Source organism: Calidris pugnax, unplaced genomic scaffold, assembly GCF_001431845.1.
Source record: "Calidris pugnax isolate Ruff unplaced genomic scaffold, ASM143184v1 scaffold178, whole genome shotgun sequence".
NCBI classification, from domain to species: domain Eukaryota; kingdom Metazoa; phylum Chordata; class Aves; order Charadriiformes; family Scolopacidae; genus Calidris; species Calidris pugnax.
Genome location: NW_015090986.1, coordinates 392986 through 407796, shown reverse-complemented (window position 1 = coordinate 407796; position 14811 = coordinate 392986). Strand labels below are relative to the sequence as shown.

Genomic DNA, 14811 nt, shown 5'->3' with positions numbered 1-14811 from the left:
GGGTTTAATATTTTTCCTAGAACTTTTTTTTTTTTTTTTTTTTTTTTTTTTTTTTTTTTTTTTTTTTTTGTTTAAAAAAAAAAAAAAAAAAAAAAAAAGCCTTGGCAGGTTTTTGTTGAACATGCAAAATGAAAAATTCTCTGTGCATAAACACATTTTGCACTGTCTGCCCTTCACAGCTGCAATAATGCACATATAGTTCTGAGAAACTGGCTGACAACATGTTCTAGTCCGAATATGAACTGAACTCTGCATTGCTTTGTCACTGCAGCAAAAACAAAACCAACCAAACACAACTGGCAATTTACTGTTAACTGCATAACAAGATATTATGTGTACTCTGTCACAGATCCAAACCTGGATATGAATGATGTCATCTGCGTTGAATTACTGAAAACCTCTGCTGGCTTGGGATTCAGTCTTGATGGTGGAAAAGCTTCCATTGCTGGAGACAGGCCCTTACTTGTAAAAAGAATATTTAAAGGTACTACAAGCATGCAATCGATACTATTCCAGTTTTCCTTTTGTGCATTGTACAGACATTTTAATTCTTGGACTCAATTTTTTTTTTTAAGCAAGGGTGGTTTTTGTGGCCCTCGTTAATTACCACTTACTAACCAAAGTGGTCAGTAAAAAAACCTCTCCTGGGAATGGCTAGGGATTGCCTCTGCTAGTAAATCTTTGTGAAACAGTCTGATTTACTAAATAAGATTCTTTTCCTTCCTGGGCTTGTCCACTATTCTAGACATTAAATTACAGGAGCAATATCGTATGTAGCGGTTTGAGAATTTCATGCTTTATCTGATTCTCTTTTCTAAGAGAAGCATAGTGCAGATAATTGGTGTGGTTCCAGAGCACTGTCCTGCATTATACCCAATTATTCGTCTTACAGGGGTTTTTTGTATTTGGGATACATTTTTTTTCTGTTAGCTAGAGTATTAGCTTTTGTCAAGAATATGTGATGTTCATATTCAAAAAACACCACTCTTGGATGCTTTGTTCGTCAGCAGGTAGTTAAACTTATATGAACTGTGTGTAGAAAGGAAACTAATCCCACAACTGCACTGTGATTTTAATATATCTTAGTTTAAGATTGACTTTACTAAAGGAAGCTGAAACTCTTAATGAAGCTTATGGGTATGCAGAATATTTACAGGATTACTTTTCAGGGGTTTACTCTCTCACCAAGGAAAAAAAGTCAAACTGATAGTTTCTGAATTGCATATCAGTTTCTGTGTGTGTGTTTGTTTTCCCCTCTTTAGATATTGATTCTGAGAGTAAAGAGCATGTTTAGTTTCTGAGCTCATTACTTTATATCCTTAGATACAGTCCTTTTCTGCTCGCCTCACCATGATGGCTGATGTTAGTTAAATTATCATTACAGAAAACATACTTTCGTCAGCAGTGAAGGGCGTGCTCTTCTCTAGAAGCTGTTTCTGTGTCTGGGGTGTTTGTCCTAAGTTTGCTGGCTGTGTTTGGTTTGTTCACCCGTTATCTGCATCTTACAGTCTGCTGCATTACCTGCTTATTAATGAGTTAAAATTCCATTTAAGAAAATACATCCATGCCACATACAAACTTTATGTTTATTTTATTGACCAGTTTTTTTTACAGCTACAGAGGTCATGTGCAGCTTATTTTATGCACTCATACTGCTTCCTTCAAAAACAGATATTTTTTTTGCGATTGAGAATTTATCTTGGTTAAAGTAACATTATCTGTGAGGTGCAGCATGGGGTGGCTTGCTAGAGCTAAGCTGAATGGAAGTGACTTGTACTGAAATTGCCACTGTTGGAAAAATGGTTTATTTGCTGTTCATCACAGTGGAAAGCAAATTTTTGTTGGTTTACTTTTTTTTTTTTACAAACGCTGACTTTTTTCCCCTTTTGCTCCTAGGTGGTGCTGCAGAGCAATCTGGAAACATCGAAACTGGAGATGAAATTCTTGCTGTTAGTGGAAAATCATTACTTGGCCTCATGCATTACGATGCCTGGAACATTATTAAATCTGTGCCAGAGGGCCCTGTTCAGTTGCTAATCAGAAAACACAGAACTTCAGCGTGATGGAAGCACTACATCTAATCACACTTTCTAAGGCAAAACTTTTAAAACCGATTACAAGCTGTCTTTGTTTCTAAAGTCACACAGAAGTGTCTTAATGCTCTACAGAGAGGTGCTAAGAGCCTTGGAGAACCACCAAGTAAGCATGTGATGAGCATCATAAAATCTCACCTAATTTTTGGGGATGAAGGAAGCCAAATGTTAGAGACATTTTTGTATTATGTGGCCGTTTTAATGGAACTTCAAGACCTCTCCTGGGTTTGATTTAAAGTATTTTGACTGAGATAAATAACACTGTGCCTGTCCCTGATATTTTTAGTATCTGCAGAGCGTTGGGAGTATAATTTGTTGGTTGCCATCCTGTTGACAAGGATGGGTATTTAGACTGTACTGTATCACTTAGCTGTAATAAGTCTTCAGGACACTTACTTAGGGTCTGGTCCTTTTTTTTGTGTAATAAGAGAATGTCTGGAACAATCTCACTTTATTCTTCTAAGTGCAGTTTTGCTAAAAATGCATGACAAAAGAGTATAATTTTGCACAACTTCTATGCCTAAAACGTGAGCATTTTCTTGCAAAGCTGAAAAATCCTCTTAAAACTGATGAACTAACTCAGCAACCACCACAGCTGAATCTACTCTTAGACGCAACTTGTATCTGATAGCTCTTGGCATTAATGCAGTAGAAATCTGTCCAAATAATAGACCACCAAGGGGTAGACTTGAGTTGTTAGTTGTGATTAAAATGGGAGCGGTAAAAATTGGGGTCTGGATTTTCAAATTTAGTCTTTGAATGTTAGACACCTTTAATACATATATATATTTTTAAAAGAAGGATGATTTCATGTGCTGAGCACTCGCAGATCCCTAAGTATATCCGAAAGTTGGGCTGCTTTTATTTGGCTGCAAGAAATTTAAGGCTGCCCGACTTGAAACCCTCAAGCTGGAAAACGGTGGTCTAAGATGGGGATTATAGCAGATTAAATCTGAACCGGCCATATTTGTGGTGGCTTTTAATCGCTCTTTTTTGTCTTCTCCTGTCCAGTATTTATTTTTATCTTGTGTGAGAGTGGGTGAGGATGTGTGTGGAGAGATAGGAGTGTGTCTGGCTGCGTGAGGAACGGGCTGGTGCCGAGGGCTCTGAGTGGTGAAACTGAGAACTGTTGGTGTAGACGGGAGAAACCGTGGTGTTAGGTAGAGCAAAACTGAAAGGGGTTTGCAGTGCCGTGGGAGCTTCACTTGGGTTTTCTCACCTCTACTGACAGCAGAGGTATGGGTAGTGAGCCATGCTGCTGAGTGTTATTTATAGGCTGCTGTGCTGGGAGGAGAGTGTATGGGTGCGAGAGATTAGACTCTTATTTCTCTTCTTACATTGGGGATAGCTCAACAACATAAAAGAGATACAGGAGGAAATGGGCCAGTGTCCTTATCAGCTGAGAACAAGTTGTTTGTTCCAGAGTGCTCAGGTTGTTTGTCAACGTTAAGGCTGGAGACTCCTCGCAGCCAACGTGCCCAGGGTGAAGCCTCAGCCTGGAGCCGGTCCAAATCTGCAGCGCTGCCTACGCTGGTAGCCAGCCAAGACACCGCACGGCAGCCACAAAAAGGCCTGGGCTTGTTGCTTGGCCCTACCCCAAGATCATACTGGAGTTCAGTTTATTTACTTTTATTCAACAGAGCTTGGAGTGGTTGTCTCCAGGTTAGTGGAGCACTCGCTTTGGTTCATTTCTGTGACAGCTTCATTAGGCTGCAACTTGCGAGGTGCAGAGGAAATTCAGTTCTGCGAGGCAACCCAAGACCAGGCGAGCAGAAAAGCTGTGCAATGTTTGCCTAAAAATGAATAGATTTAATTCTTTTTCAGTGATGTATTAGCATGTGAATCCAGGGGGAGATGCAGCTTTCAGTTACAGGAAAGGCAATACTGTACGTAGTCCTACAGCTGCTTTGCCTGCAGGATTTCTGTTGAAATTAATTCGGGTTCAGTGCTGTGAAATGGCTGCGGAGCAGGGTCCCCTGTGACCCTGAAGCTCAGCTGCTCTGTTGGGACTGGCCCTTGCCTCTGGTCACCTCCAAGGTGAGAGAGGCTTCAGGAGGATGCAGCACTTGGGTCGGAGGACCACGCTGAGGGTGAAGGCCTGTGCTGGGATAAAAGAGGTTATCCTTGCATTTTTGGTAAAAAACAGAGAGAAGACATTTGGCAATGACAATGAAATGGTGAGGCCTTGTTTGGGAATGACCAAAATCTGACTGTAATAGCGTGTATAATAGATAACATAAAATGCATGTGGAATTTAACGCAGCGTAGTGAATACATACCTGTATACGTATAATACGTACAAGTGCAGTACTGACTTCTCGCTACTTTAGTGTGGTAAATCACAATTGTGTTTTAGGAAATGGCATTTTTTTTTCAGTCCACAGTTTAAAGTTTTGGAGGCTCCAATGCAGGGAGGTGTCCGTCTCCCTCATTCCTAAACTAGTGTGAGCTCAAAGGCAAAATCTTCATTTTGTAAATTAAAGTTAATTTGAGGTGTCTTAAGATGATACGTGGTGAATATTTTCAGACGCTTATTTGCAGGTACTGCTCATTGTGAGTGATTTAGAATGCTTTCATTTCTCAGTAATCGAATACTGTTCAGTATTTTATTTTACATGCACGTAGATATGTGTTTGCTGAGTAACAGCAAAGAAAAGCGGGGATTTTTGTGCGTGATTCAGTAGTGGCTATAATTTAAAAGATAGGTTTAGTGTTTTAAGTCTGATAGTTACTATGAGTAGAATGATAACACTTCTCTACTAACATTACAGCAAGAAAAAGAATAGTATTTAACCCTGATTGTTTCTGTTCCTGAAAATACTTCTTTTTTTTTTGTTTGTTTGTTTTTATGAAAGAACAAGAAACATCTTTACTGATGCTACCGGTTTTGGTATGATTACAGCAGCGTTTCCTGATGCTTCTGTGGGGCTGACTTTCCCCATAAAAGCCCCAGGATTTACATAAGATGGGTCTGCTTTATCATAAACAGGATGGGCAGACCAAACAGACGTAGGGAACCTTTGGCTATGCACCTGGCAAAGTAAATGTTATTTTTCCAAGAGTCTGGTCGCACCAGAATGACTGAGGGCGTTGCATGAGTTCATTGGTGTTCAGTAGGTTCAGGAGTATTTTTGGCTTTGCTCTTCACATGTTGGTCCCTACGGTGGTTCTTTGCCATGCCAGAGGGGTGGCCAAGCTCTAGGGGAGCAGCGACTCTCCAGAGACTCACAGCTGCATCTTGGAATACCAAAAAATCAGGGTGACAAAATTATAGACTTGGTCCAGAGCTCTTCCCGGGGGACCTGAAGGCATTCCAGATGAGGTGATTTTGCTCCTGGATGGAGAAGACCTGGTGGAGGGCTTTGCTGCTTCCAGGACTGGGGCAGCTCAGGTTGCACGTCCTGAATTTGAGAGTGTGCTCTGGTGCGATACTGCCATTACATGTTCTGCAGCTTTTTGTCCCTGGAAGCTCTTTCCAGCTTCTCTGGGGACCGCATCTGTATTAAAAACCCTGAGATCAGGCCTAAATTAAGGAGGGAGCAACATTTGATCATTTTCTTGCTGAAAAATAAATAAATATATATATATGAGGGCAGATAAGTATTAATAAACTGTTGAATGATTCGTATTTTCTAATGACCCTCACTTAAAATTAACCCTAGTTAATGTTCTGCAGTGGTTCTTGTCAAAATCTGAAGGAACTATTCCTAGATGAGAATGTTTACCTGCTTCTACATTTAGGGTATGTAAATGTACACGTGGAAATATTGATAAGGAGTAGACTAGGTCATGTGAGAAATGGGGATCCCACTCTATGTAGCTTTTATGTGTTAAGCTGATACACTTATTGTATGATATTGTATATTTACACTTTTATTTATATAAATAAAACTTCTTTTAATGAAAAACTGTTTAATATGCCTTGTATATTATAAAAAAGTGAGTGCAATAACATGAAATAGATTGTACATTTTTCAATTTGCTGTCTCTGTTATGTAAATCTGTATCGCCATAAACTGTTTTGTTTGGGTTTTTTTAGTGATTTTGAAAATAAATGGTATCCTTAGTACTCCTCTAGGTATTTATTTCTGTTACGCCAAAGTCTGCCTGGTCCTGGAGAGCACCATCAAAGATTAAGTGTTAATGCCATCCATATGTGCATCCAAGAAGTGAGGTACTGCCCTCTAAGGACTGGCATTCGGCGTGAAGAGGATGAAAGCATGGAAGAAGTGTTAGGAGGTGTTTTGAGGGTATCCTGGAAGCTGTGCTTTGTTTTTTCCTGCCCCTGTGCGAGGAAAAGGCGGAGGGCAAAGGTGAAATGTGGAGTTCCCATCACGAGCAGCAGCCTCTGGAGCACATCCACCTCCTGCCCAGCCCCTGCGCTATAGGGGAATGAGTTGCACGCGTAGGGAATATGTGTGTATATATGACTATTTATTACGTCTTCCACCTACCCTGGGAGTAAACTCCCCTCCAAAACCCCAGAGAGCTGGAGGCAACCTCTGTGTGGATGGCGTGGAGCTCACAGCGGGATCTGGAGGCCGTAACCTCCACACTGGGGAAGTTCACATCAAGGGGTCCACCATTTTGTGGACACGTCACCGTCGCTGCGTGGCAGCTCGGGGCTTCCTGCCCCCCAGCAAGACAAGGCAGCCAGGAAAGCTCTCCTCACAGCCACTCCGACATGGGGGATGCCAGCTCCCGAGCCGGGGGAAGGAGCTGGTGGTTGGAGGGTTGGTATCCCCGTGGCCAGCCGTGTGTTGAGCGCGGGGCTGGGTGCCCGCCGGGGCGGCTGGGGACTCCCACCCAGCTCACGTCCCGCTCCTCCCTGCACGCCTGCCTCCCCCACACCTCACCCACCCGTCCCTCCAGCGCTGGGTTTTCCTGCTGGGGGAGGAAGGTGTCTCGCTTTCCCGCGGAGGGTGTTTTCTTGGTGCCCCCCAAAAAGCGCCGCCTTTGCTTTCGGTTTCCCTTCCCGGGTGCGGTGCCAGGAGGGTGCCCGTGAGCAAGAGTCACGTGAGGAGGGAAAAGCCCCGGCCCTTCTGCTGAATCACCTCGGGCTCCCGGCCTGCCCCGCGCCACCAGGGACCTTTCCCGGGGAAAAAGGAGGACTTTTCTGGTACCTCGGTTCCCCTCCTCTGCGTTGGGACCCCTTTCTCCCACGTCCCTCTCTCCCTTGCCCACAGCCGTGATGAGGGACACCATGGAGCGTGTTGCACAGATGAGATGGTGCATAAAACCAGTAACGTGGGAAAGGGGTGGACGGGGAGGTGTGGAGCAGCCCCCTCGAGTTTTCTCTGGCATGTCTGTCCCTGGATGGAGCCTGACTTCTCCCCCGGCACTCCATGGGGAATAGCAAAGACAGATGATGAGGGGCCTTGGAGCATCTCTCTTACAAGGAGAGGCTGAGGGACTTGGATCTTTTTAGTCTGGAGAAGAGGAGGCTGAGGGGGGATCTGATCAATGCCTATAAATACTTAAAGGGTGGGTGTCAAGAGGATGGGGCCGTTCATTTTTCAGTAGTGCCCAGGGATAGGACAAGAGAGAATGGGCACAAAATTGAATATAAGAAGTTCCACCTAAGCATGAGGAGGAACTTTTTTACTTTGAGCACTAGAACAGGCTGCCCAGGGAGGTGGTGGAGTCTCTGAGTCTGGAGACATTCAAAACCTGCCCAGACATGTTCCTGTGCCACCTGCTCTAGGTGAACCTGCTTTGGCAGGGGGGCTGGGCCAGATGATCTCCAGAAGTCCCTTCCAACCCTGTATCATTCCAAGATTCTGATTTTTAGCCATGAAGATCTCTGCTTTCTCACCTCCTCTGATGTCCTCAGTGCTGGGACAGCCCAGCCCCTCTTCCAGAGACTCCCCTGTATCCATCCTCCTGTCTGTCCTCCTCCCACTTCCATCTAACACATGGTGGAGCTGGGGCTCAACAGGGCTCAAGCCTGAGAGCAGCCTGGCTCTTGTAAAATCAATCTTTAACATCTTTAAAATCTTAATTGCCCCAGGCAGTGGCTAAGTGAAGAGGAATGCAAAAGAGAGAAGACACAATGGACTTACACCCATAAAGCCATAATTTAGTTTGTACATGTGACTTCATTTATCCACTAAGATGTGGGAAGTGGTAGAAAATTACATTTAAGTTTTACCTGCCTTGTTTGTCCTTCGGGGGGCTGGGCTTTTTCCAAAGACCTTGAAGCACTGGCAAATGAGGAACTTGGCACAAAAGGAAGAGAAGTCTGCAGTTTCGGGCACGTTTGTTTTTTTTTTATTCCCTTATCATTAACATACAGAGCTCATGAGTAGAGAAATGAGATGAGTAGAAACACCTATTTTGTTGTTTGCAATCAGGTTTGTCATTCTATCTGAAAGGTTTCTCATTTTCTATTTCTTTGCTGCTCTCCTCTTTCCTGTTGGCATCACTCAACACAACTTAATGCCCAAATAGGGTCCACGTGTCTCTGGTGCAGCAGTTTATGGCTCCAAAACCTCATCTATATTTCCTGGGATGTGTCAAAACTGCCACTTTTATCACATTTGGTGGAAGACTGGTGGTCACCCTCTGTGTCCCCACGCAGGGGTGGTATGAACGCCCTCCCCGGGGCTTGGTGGGGAGAGGTTCCCGGTGGCCCTCCCCAGAGCCATTGACAGGTCAGGAGCAGGGTGTGCGGTGGCCGGGCACCACACGTGTGACTGTGATGACAAGGGGAAGCAAAACCTCCCCAAGCCATGACCCTGAGCTGCACTTCCCGCTGCCCCAGAGCCAGACATTGCTGCGAGGGGGCATGTCCACCCACCTCATCCTCCCCTTGCCCTGGCCTGGGAGATTCAAAGCTTTCATCAGCGGTTTTGTGGGGTTTTTTTGGTTGTTTTTTTATTTATTTACTATGCAATATTGGGTCGTATAAACACTCACACAGCACCTCCACCCTGCGTCCAGCACCCTGGTATCAATAAATGCCTGAAGAGCAAGCGATGCTGCCTTATCTAGGCCTGATCCCCACTCCTTCTGGTAAAGAAGATTGGGTCATTTCTCCTTTTATGGCTGAAACGAGACGCTCATCGCTGGCCCTTAGCAAAACTCCATTTCTGACTTTGCCTTTAAGGGAAAAAGCCGGCCACATCTTGCTCTTTCCATGTAGTTGTGCTCCTCAACGCACTTTACTCAGCTAAAAGACTTCACAAAGTAATGGTGACTGCAATAACTTATAAAGCTTTTTTTTTTTTTTCCTTTTAAAAAATGCAAAATCCTTCTCATTAAATGATCACAAGAAAGAACACTTGATGCAAATAAACATCCTTCCCCAAAACAAGGAGTTGCCCTTCCACCCAGCAGTGCGTAAAGCTGTGACTTAGAAGGATGTTTTCCAGCAACCAGGGTGTTTTCTGAAGTTAGCCAACACTCAAACCACGGGCTTTTTGCCTTCCCGTTGGTAGTCCCGTACGTGCTGGCCTCACCTCGCTCTGCAGCTGAATCAGTCTGATATCTCTGCACTGAGCAAACAAGTTACCTGGCGTTTTAGTCCTTTGGATTTTTCCCTGTCCAGCAAAAACATTTCCTTGACATGCTGCCCGTGCCGCGGCGGCACAGCTCGGCTGCTGTCATCAAAAATTACCTCCCAAACTCTCAATTCCTGGGCAGGAGGCACCTGGCTGTGGCCTGGTGCGATTGTCACAGCTCGGTTGCATCCCTTTCAGGAGTGTGAAGGGGAAAGTGCAAACAGAAACCTGCCCTTAATTGCTGCAAAGGTGGCTGTGATCTTGGCTCGGATCCCGGAGCTGGGAGAGGAGGTGCAAATATGGTACCTTGACCCGGGCAGAGCATGATAATGCAGGCAAAACCCCAAAGGCACAAAAGCCCGGTGATGGGCACCATCCCAGAGTCATCCTCTGCTCTGAGCCACCCCCCGGTGGGTGTCATGGTGGTAGCACAGGGGTGCCAGCATCCTGACACCAGCTCTAAGGACTCATCACCAGCCTTATTCGGTGCTGCTGAAAGTAACAACTTTTTTTTTTAGGTTTGGAAGCTGGCCTGTCCCCTGCAGAATGTGCCTTGGCCCTTCAAGTGGTGGCAGCGCCACATAGGAACCGGAGGAGCTGGGACAAGCGGTGCTCCTGGTGTCCTTTGATGGGGAGGGAGGGATGACACCAAAGCCCCTGTGAGACAAAATGGCTTAAACGGTTTTATTTGAGGGCACTGCCATTTCATGGGACATCTCCTGTTGCTAAAGGAGTGACACCTGCCTCCACGCTTTTGTTGGGCTCGCAGACTGGTGCGATTTGCATTGCAAAGAGACCATGGGTGAGGAGGGAGGGCAGCCTTGGCGTGGCCCGTCTCTTATGCCATGGTCCAGACAATGCAGTGACGCACACGGGTAAGGCCCCTTGTTTACAGCTGCAGCAGCTTTTGGGACTATCTCTCGCCGGCAGCCCCGCCGCCAGACAGTCACCTCCTTCGTGGAAAACCCTGCCAGACCGAAAGACAACACATCACATCCCCTGCCCTTCCTGTCCACCCCCCGCGCACCTCGACGGACACACGTCACGCCCTCGTACCATCTTGTGTCGACAGGAGGAAAGTGATAAAATTAGTCCCATCCACTGGCGTGCGCTAAAAATAATGAGCAGCCGATGAGACATTGTTTTTCAGATGGCTTACGGAAACCTGCCGTGGCGGGGAGGGGGGGAGGGAGGTGTTGCCTGTTGTCTAGCAATTTGTTTGGGAAATGCCTCTGGTGCATCCAGCCTCAGGTGAGGGTGCCGGGCTGGTTTTCGCCCGGGCGAGCACAGTCGTTGGTGCCCACAGGCCGTGGCTAACACAGAGTGTGACGGGGCAGCAGCTCCAGTGGTTTGCTTGGGCAGGTGGGTTTGGCTTGTTTTTCTGACATCAGGTGCTCGCGCGTGAGTCAGGTGCCTTCAGACAGCCGTGCCATGCCCCAGTGATAGGATTATATTTTTTTCCCCTTGCCCTTTAGGCAGGAGCAGGTCACAAGCACCGTGCTCTGGTGGTCACCTGGCTGGAGAAGAGCCAGGCTCCATTGGGCAGAGGGTGAGGTTGTCTGGATGTTTTCACAAGGCTGGTGAGTCTTGGAAGTGTCGTTTGATGGTGGAGCTGTGCACCTGTGGCACAGCTTGGCACCAGGCTCATGGGCCTTCTCAGGACCACATCATTGATGCCCCCTGAAGTAAAGCTCTTGGCAAGCCTCTACTTCATGGCTAACTGGGAAAAGATAGGGAACTGTTTCCCGTTTGGTTAGTTTCATTTACGAGAAACCAGAGCCTTTGGGCAGGAAGCTCTTAGTCCTCCTGGTGCTGCGAACACGTGTCCCAGGCATGACACTCCCTGCCCATGGAGCTGGGGAGAAGCAGCAAGGTGAGTCAGCGCAAAGCCTGCTGATGTGCAGGGCACAGCAGGTGAGGATTTCAGGCTCTCCCCTCCACAGACACATCTTTGGGTCCCAGCTTTAGGGAGGAAGAATAAGTTCTGCACTATCCCTTTCACAATTCCCTTGCAGTAAGCAGTATTCCCCCTTTCCCAAAACTCCAGCTTCAAACTTTGGAGAAAGTAAAAATCTGATGTTGGTGAAACAGTGTGTTCCTTTCTGCCTGTGTCTGAGAAAAAACCCTCAATTCGGACGTCTGTCCTTCACTGTTCCCCAGGAACTTTCTTCCTTGAAGCTGCTGGTAGAGCAGACCCCTGACACCACGCAATTATTCTATGGGCAGTAGTTACTAGAAAATATGGGAAGAGGTGTCTCGGTTTCCCATTTTGAAGTTCAAGGATATGGTTATTGTTCCTCTTAAAGGCAAAAGTAAAACCCTCATATCCCAATGCATACCGACTGGCACTCTGCTGTTGCCCTACTGTGTGCCTGCTGGTTTAGAAACATGCAAGGATTTTCTATAATACAACCACGCTTTCAGAATCCACAAAAAACCCACCCCAAACCAAGAAACCCAAGTTATAACAACGACTAATTTTTTTTGCGAACGCTTTGCTTTTATTATCTTAGCAATAAGTCAAGACATACATGCATGGCTTATACAGCGAACCATCTGGCCTGTATCCAGAATAGGTCTTAAGAAAAACAAACTTGTGTTGATACAGTCATACATCAGATCTTTTGCAGAAGTAACAAAAGGAATCTTAGGGAGAACATCACCAAGCGCTTGCTCATATACTGGCACCGACCACTTGGATCTAGGTCTTTTTTCCCTGAGCTCCTGGTGAACAGCTAGCACTGTTGACAACGCTCAGAGAAACACACAAACGTTTCACAAAAAGCAAATAGTCTAGACAGAAAAATACTGTGTTAATACTTAACTCAGATATCCCCATGACAATGCATTTTAGTGAATGCTTTTTTCATAACAGTCATTTGTGCTGCAGCCAGAAGAACTGGGCAGACTCTGTGAAGCCCGCACCTTTTCTCCTACTGAATTCCAACGCAGCGTACACGGAGCAGAACACTTTTATTCAAATACATTTCAGCAAGTAATGCGAATACTAATGCCAAATTTTCCCAAGAGTTCCCGACAGGCATGATCATTGTTTAGTATCCTTGATGAGGACTCCACCAAGCCCAGGACATACAGCAGAAGTTAGGGCTGTCTTTGACAAACAGCTTTGCAGAGTTAGACGTGGAGTTAGCCTGGGAGCTGGTGTGTAGCCCAACAGAAACTCTTTGCCTTGACTTTTTAATACCTGAAGAACTGACCTCTGTACATGTCAGCAAAACATGTTACTTGGCAGTACTAAGAAAAATAATAACTATTCTTGAAACTTTCTCACTGAAAAGCTATTAGCTGGCCTAGAGGAGGAGGGAACCGTCCATATGGTTCGAGCCGACGGCAAAGCTCCCAGTAACACCAGTGGGACGGGGCTCAGTCCTCCGTGCGGAAAGTGGGAAAAGTCACTCAGCCCCTGCTTAGTGAAAGCAGTGACAACAAGTAACAGCCATACACAGCTGGTTGCAACAGCATGACCAGGGCTATGTAATGACAACTTTGCAAAGGCAGCTTCAGAAAAGATAACTGAAAAATTAAATATAAGTGCAAAGAAGAATTCACTTCAAGGCAGGAAAAAAAGTAATTTGAACAGAGCCAGAATTCAGAACGTGCAACTATACAGCCTTATACAATGCAAATGTACTTACAAACCAGGTTAGTTAAGAGTAGGAACTCTGACCATTGACCTAAGAGGTAGCTACAAGACATGATTAGCTTCAGCCATTTTCTTTCTAGCTCACACCCATGAAAAAACACTGTTTAGGGTCGTGTCTGACAGGAATTGACTAGCAGAGTTACTGTTAGACTTGACAGCCATCAGCACGCTTAATTCAGCTCCTCCAAAGCTGGCCGAAGGTAATAACCCCTCAGTGAGATAAGTGTAATTCATCCCCATCCACTGGATGTGCTACATGGCTTCATCATTCCAGGACTGAAATGAGGTTGCCATGAAATGAAAGGGAAATAAAGTACAAGGGAAGAACCTTCACTTGTAAGCCTCATTAAACATTCAGAAATCCTAGGCTACTTTCCTGTACTGACTGTAACATTCAATTTTATTGATATTATTTCTTCAAAGAGAGGTAGTTGCTTTCTTTGAATAAATAACATTCTCAATAAAACTTGAGATTCAACTTAGATTGAACTTTAAAATCTACTTCTGTTGAAGAGTTATTTTGTTACTTATAAAGACACAGCAGTATTGTCCTGTTTTTAAGAAATTCTTTGTAATATTGAAAGAACCCTTCCACCACACATACCTCAATATCTGTATCTGTGTAATATATAGTCATATATATGTCTTATATAATGTTATACTAAAGTATGCTCCCCTCTCTGATGCATGATGTATTTCCTTTATGATTAGAAAACATTATGCTTTTTTCTATTTAATATACTTTTACGTCAACTTTTATATCATGTTTTGAACATTTTTTCATACTTTCCTTTGAGCCTAACAAGTACCATTCAATTAATAGCTGACGAAATACTCATTTCATACACAGGGGGTGCACATATTTGTATTTTTTATAAATATTATATATATGTACAAATATATACATATATACAATATTAACTAGAACTATGCAACATCATGTTAATTCATAGAACTGTAATTTTTAGTCTACAAAGCAACATCCTGTAACAAATAACCTTTAAATAAAGACAGCGGTTAACTTAACAAAGGAAATAATCCCACCACCGGGTCCCTGTCCAGCAGAATCCATGCTTTAGAAAACGAGAGCAGTCAGAAACCGAGCACCTGGCCTTGAGATACACCTTCCCAAGTTCCAAGACAGTGATGCTATTTTCGGTTTCTTCCCGCAGGTGGTCTGAGCTCCTCGGTGACACGTCGCTGTGGCTTGGGAGGACCAGAGGGCAACAGGAGAAACCGGGTTCCCGGAAGTCTTCTCAGACCAGGCTGACGGGCAAGTTCTGTCTTGCCCCAAGTCTCCCCATCCCATAGTGAGGGGGATCCACTATCTTTTTTTTTTCCACTTGGCATTCACACGCCAACATTGCCGTAACACTCTTCAAAGAAATCATGTGGTGACAGCCATCCTTCCGTGGCTGCAGGCAGCAAAGCGCAACGCAAAGAGCTTTCATCATCACCCAGTGTCAGTGAAGTCTCTCGTTCCAAATCCACAAAACCAAGGTCTTCCCCTGCTTTCACCGTGTCGGAGGTGGGGGGGGGGGGCTCACGCCCC

The 14811-nt window shown here is 45.0% G+C and overlaps 2 protein-coding genes across 4 annotated transcripts in view; one reads left to right on the top strand and one right to left on the bottom strand.

Moving 5' to 3' along the window:
• PDZD2 (PDZ domain containing 2) overlaps nt 1-6162 on the top strand; it is a 150324-nt gene extending 144162 nt beyond the window's left edge. For all 3 annotated transcript variants that reach the window (XM_014953964.1, XM_014953963.1, XM_014953962.1), the window contains 2 exons: nt 350-484; nt 1897-6162. In XM_014953964.1, coding sequence (XP_014809450.1) covers nt 350-484; nt 1897-2063 — 302 coding nt within the window. In that variant the 3' untranslated portion in view covers nt 2064-6162. The remainder of the gene's footprint in view (nt 1-349; nt 485-1896) is intronic.
• Nucleotides 6163-12073: 5911 nt separating this feature from the next.
• The window catches only part of LOC106894878 (phorbol-12-myristate-13-acetate-induced protein 1-like), a 3466-nt gene continuing 728 nt past the window's right edge, over nt 12074-14811 (bottom strand). The window contains exon 3 of the mRNA XM_014953865.1: nt 12074-14788. The gene's annotated coding sequence lies outside the window, so the exon portion shown is untranslated. The remainder of the gene's footprint in view (nt 14789-14811) is intronic.